General features: G+C 38.0%; 1 protein-coding gene and 1 non-coding gene across 3 annotated transcripts; one reads left to right on the top strand and one right to left on the bottom strand.

Moving 5' to 3' along the window:
- The first annotated feature begins 336 nt into the window (after window positions 1–336).
- TRNAM-CAU (transfer RNA methionine (anticodon CAU)) lies at window positions 337–420 on the top strand. The gene is given in 2 exon segments: window positions 337–374; window positions 385–420. It is a non-coding gene; the product is annotated as a tRNA-Met (tRNA).
- A 91-nt stretch (window positions 421–511) lies between these two features.
- Window positions 512–4464, bottom strand: LOC112733030 (filament-like plant protein 3). Of its 2 annotated transcripts, none has more exons than XM_025781876.2 (5): window positions 4160–4464; window positions 3245–3531; window positions 2740–2950; window positions 1051–2390; window positions 512–935 (listed from the first exon to the last, which is right to left on the bottom strand). In XM_025781876.2, exons 2-5 carry the CDS (start codon window positions 3353–3355, stop codon window positions 597–599), a joined length of 2001 nt encoding a protein of 666 aa, XP_025637661.1. In that variant the 5' UTR covers window positions 3356–3531; window positions 4160–4464; the 3' UTR covers window positions 512–596. The 2 variants fall into 2 exon arrangements, with proteins under 2 accessions (XP_025637661.1, XP_072068515.1); XM_072212414.1 differs by having other exon boundaries at window positions 3245–3360; window positions 4160–4319.
- Window positions 4465–4927: the final 463 nt, after the last annotated feature.

Below are 4927 nucleotides of genomic sequence, written 5' to 3'. Positions count from 1 at the left end.
AATGTGCAACACATGTGATCAAAGAATTGTGCTATATCTACAAAATGCATAAATTCAACCTTCAATGATTGCCGTGAAATATCTAATAGCAGATGATCATATTAAAATAAAGGGCCGTTGTGGCTCTAGGGTATTTTGTGTCTGATGAGTAACATGCAACTGTTTGGTGAATTGGTGATAATAATATTATATTAAGTCATAGAAGCAGCTCATTATTAGTCATCAATCACGCCAGCGGGGTTAGGCTAGGAGACACTCCTATCATCGTTTCCATGCCTTTATAACTTATTTCCGCTTCTGGCTTTCATTTTAGTCAACATCAAAGACTGACACATTGGGGTGGTGGCGCAGTTGGCTAGCGCGTAGGTCTCATAGCTTAGAGTGATCCTGAGGTCGAGAGTTCGAGCCTCTCTCACCCCAAGCTTTTTTTTTTTTTTTTCTTTTCATAACTTAGTTAAGGACGGTACATGGAATTGAGTAATTGAAGCAGGCTCAAAAATCATAAACCATATATCAAAATTCCAACTTTTATTTGCTTCTTCAAGCACTGCTATTTGGAGACAAGAATGAATGAACCAAATTTACAACTCAGCCTTTCAGATTCTTCCTCGCCTGCTTACACTCTTGCTTCTAGGGGGAACCAACTTACCAAGGTTACTATTATGGCGGCTCTTCTCGTTGGCGATGGATGTTGGATTAAGCGAAATTGGCGACTCGGAACCTCTTTTGGACAGACACATATCAGTGTGGTGCAATTTCAATTGTTCAACACCATTTTGTTGAGCTTGTGTAACTTCATTAGTCAACTCATTAATGTTGCCTGAATCAAGTAGGAAGTCTTCCAAGGTTGCAAGGGACTTCAACTGCTGTCCAAGAGATGCAATGGTTTTCTTGCAATCAGCATATCTACTAGCAGCCAATGCAAGTTCCTTCTCCTGCATTACAAGATGCCAAATTCTCTACTTCATTTTCACATGCTAGATATTATTCAATTAGTATCTATTTTTTAAGTTTCAATAAGTATATGGCAAGAAGGATTAACAAACTGACCTGCTTTAACTTCGACTTGCGATTAACATTTTCCCTTTGCAAAGCTGCGGTGTCTTGCTGAAGTTGAACTTCCTGCTTTGTTTTTGAAAGCTCATCCTCCAGTCTCCGGAACTTGATCGAGTTCTCCATAGACAAAGCTTGCTCCTTCTGAATCTTTTCCTCCAAGGAACAGATTTTTGCAGCCAACTCTTCTATATCACTTTGAGCAATTCCAAGTTTTGACTCGGCTACTTCCTTCTTAGTTTTGGTTGCTTTTAGTTCTTCATATGTTTCTTGATTTGATTTGTTGGCAAGAGCTAACTGAGTTCGAAGCTCTGTTACCTTCAACTCTGCTTCTCTAATCCGACTATGTGATGCCTCAAGCTGCATTTGGCACTTGGTTAAGCTAGTCTGTACTTCAAGTTTATCAGCCTCCATTTTCTGTAGCATCTTTTCCAACTCACTGTTCTTTTGAATGGTGGCTTCAACTTGAGCTTTCATCGTACCCTGGCAAACACTGATTGCTTTAACAGAATTGCTTCCACTTTCTGCATCCGGCAATGCAGCAAGCTTTTCCATCTCAAGGAAATCATCCATGAGGTTGATCTCAGTTGAAGGGGCCATATGGCTTTTCCCATTAGCCTTTTGGTTCTTTAATTGATCAAGTTCCGTTACTAAATTTGATGACCATGATTCGCTACGGCTTGGCCCGTGTTCATTGATCTCCCAGCCCCCTAATTTACGCATGTCATTTTCAACTGCAAGTAGCCTCTCTCCACTATCTGACATACTATCTGTGAATGACTCAACATAAACTGAAGATGCAGCCAAAGACCTGTGATCGTTAATGGGAATTGCTTTTCGAGAAATTGCTTTCAGTCTACGGCACTCAGCTTCAAGCTTAGCAACCTTCTTGACACTCTCCAAATGTTGCTTGCTTGCAATTTCAGCAGCCTCGGCACTTAAGTCCCTTTCAGCAATCCTGTATTCTAATTCTTCAAGCCGAGATTCAAGCTCAAGTTTAAGACTTGAATTCTCTTTCTCCATAGCCTCAAGTCTCTGATGAAGGTCAGAACGAATTGATGCAGTAGCATCTGCTTTAGCTGTTTGAAGTGAAGCTTCGAGTTCCACAACCTTTCCCTCAAGCTCAGCTCTTTTCCGCTCCCAGTCATGACATTTAATTGCCATAGCTTCAACAATCTTTTGCTCTTGCTCCTCTCTAGCTTGTCGAAGCTGCCGCATACACTCTTTGAGTGCCCCATCAAGATGACCAACTCGGTCTTCAAGAATTGAGTTCTTTTGCTTTGCAGTGTCAAGTTGTTGCTTTAAAGACACCACTTCTTTTTCAGCCTTCTCCCAACCTGAAAAAATACAATGCCAATGCAGATTTCATTTAGCCAATTGACTAACATATCAATAGCAGGGTAAAAAAGAGACAGCTTTTCACACAATTTGGGTTAAACCACACAATAGCCCCTTCTGCACCTTGGTCAAGCAGAAGCAGATAATTACACTGTCCTAAAGCAAGGAAAACACTACTCTGGCATCATGATTTGAAGAATCTCTCCCCAGAAAATTTCCCCCCATGATCTCCTGAAGTTTCTGTTTGAGCTTTCAAGCTATGACTTGAATGCATGTCACATTATAAGCATTTGAATTAGCACTACTTCCACTGGACATGCAAGGAATTAAGGGGCAATGAACAAATACCTGAGACAGCTTCTTCAGCAACTTTAGCATGCTGTTTTACCAAGTCTTCTTTGGCACTAATATTAAGGAGAGCGGCTGCAAGTTTGTCATTTAGAGCCTTCACACCAGTACCTTCTTCTTTATTCTTCTTTGGTGTACTATGTTCTTCTTCATTTGGTGGTGGAGCTTTGGATGTGACTTCTGGTGATTGAGTAGCTTGGGTTGCATACACCTTACCAACATGTGACAAAAAAGAATACTAGAGTCATCATATTGTTTTCCAAATTTACAATAATCTGATCAATCAAAGATATTAACAAAGAGGACATTCTAACGAGAAATCCTCCATACACGGAAAAAGGAACAATTACTCAAGTCTCTAATACTCTAAAACTAAGCCTTTTGTAATAAGACAGCCACATCCAATAGGATCAATCAAAATAGAATCCAGCAAACCGTGCAATTGAAAAGGGTGAAACCAGGGTCAATTGTATTTGTAGCACTGTATAAAATCTCCATTGCCCACCTGATCATCAAAGAATCTCTCTGAAAGAGAGGATATTGATCCCGAACTCTCCGTTTCGCCAGGACTTTTCTCCGATGACTTCCTGCGCCATAGCCAACTCCTTCGGTCCATCTACCCTACAGGTATACAAAAGCAGAACCTCCCTCTTATTCCCTCACAATTATCTTATCTTCAAGCATCATTATACAACCCAAAAGAAAGATGAGAACTTGATCTGGGATCTAAAATGCACTCAAGATGATTGCCATGATTCTGATCATAATTCAAAATTATCTAGCTGGCAAATTCTGCAAGCAAAACACACATGGAAAAGAAAAAAGGGGGGAAAAAAGGAATCATTAGAATGAATCAAGAATCAAATTTTACAGTGTTAGTTATTCGCTTTGCTTAGAATTCACTTCCCAATTCCCATCACAAATCATCAATCTATCTACCTCCATTTTTGACTTGTAGTGATGCTTCTCATAAAAGGGCAGTGCTTTAAATTGAAGCATGAAAGGAATCACCACGTAATAGAGAATTACAATTTGCAAGTAACCAATACCCATTGAAAAAAAAATGATTTATTTTTCTGTTGGGGTGTTTTTTAATGGGTATTACTTTAGACTCAAAATTGTAACAACTCTTCTGACAGATAAGCACCTACCAAAGACTCCCCAATATGACGCCATTGAATTCAATCAACACAATCACATTGAAGAGAGTCCTATTCCTATAGCATCATGCCAACAAATAAGAAAGAAAAAAAGAATCAATAAAAATCTGAATGAATCAAGCAAGAGAGTGTGACCCACTTCAACTATCAGCGAGAAGATTGCATTGATGAGTAGTTTGGTTGAATAAAAAGAGCCACGACTCAAGAAAGACAAGAACAAGAATGAATGAATGTGTGATGATGAGTTAGAATCATAGTACCTTGCTTGCTATGTGAAGAAGGTACACCAAGAGAGAGAACGGGGGAGACAAGTTCCGGGGATCGGAGAAGGAATGTCAGGAATTGCAGGGAGGGAAGGGACATCATGGGAAGAAACAACAACGCTACTAACTAATACAAGATTCAGAAATATTATCCTACACGTTTCTTCCTAATCGAAAATATATAAAAAGAACAAAAGACGCATACAAACAATGAGGAAATGGAAAAAGTTTATATGTGAGACAGATGTGTGTAGGACCATGTGAATGTGAGTGTGAGAGAGAAAGAGAGGAAAAACTGAGGTAGCTGATTTTTCATCTTCTTTTCCTTCTTATTATTACTTTACGGAGATTTGGTCGCTAAGTAAATTAATTAATTCTTTCTTTTCATTTTTCAAATGAAGACGGCGTTATTCCCGCCCATTGGTAGGAGCATTCAGAAGGAGAGAGACATAACAAAGATAGAGAGAGATTGCAATAATTAAACCAATAATTATTTTACTAACCTTAAGATAATCTAAAATACTATTGAAAAAAAAAATGATGGGGAATTGGTGTTATTGACTTATTGTTCAGTATTATTATAGAATTTATTGTTAACTGTTTGAATACAAAAGAATAAAAGACATAACATAATGTACTTCTCTATTATATTACCTTAAATAATATTTTATTATTTTATCGTGATAAAAATATATATTTAAATTATGTATATTTTAAAAATAAAGAGAAAAATAATTTAAAATAAAAAGAATATTTTTTTTACCA

This window comes from Arachis hypogaea, chromosome 13, assembly GCF_003086295.3.
Source record: "Arachis hypogaea cultivar Tifrunner chromosome 13, arahy.Tifrunner.gnm2.J5K5, whole genome shotgun sequence".
NCBI lineage: Eukaryota > Viridiplantae > Streptophyta > Magnoliopsida > Fabales > Fabaceae > Arachis > Arachis hypogaea.
This window is presented reverse-complemented; position numbering and strand designations above follow the sequence as displayed.

Bases quoted from the DNA above. Each gene is read 5' to 3' on its own strand.
- LOC112733030 (XM_025781876.2), bottom strand. From the start codon at position 3,355: ATGGACCGAAGGAGTTGGCTATGGCGCAGGAAGTCATCGGAGAAAAGT. The intron at 2,951-3,244 runs GTGGGCAATGGA...CATGTTGGTAAG, and splicing joins AGAGATTCTTTGATGATCAG to GTGTATGCAACCCAAGCTAC. The intron at 2,391-2,739 runs GTATTTGTTCAT...GTATTTTTTCAG, and splicing joins TGCTGAAGAAGCTGTCTCAG to GTTGGGAGAAGGCTGAAAAA.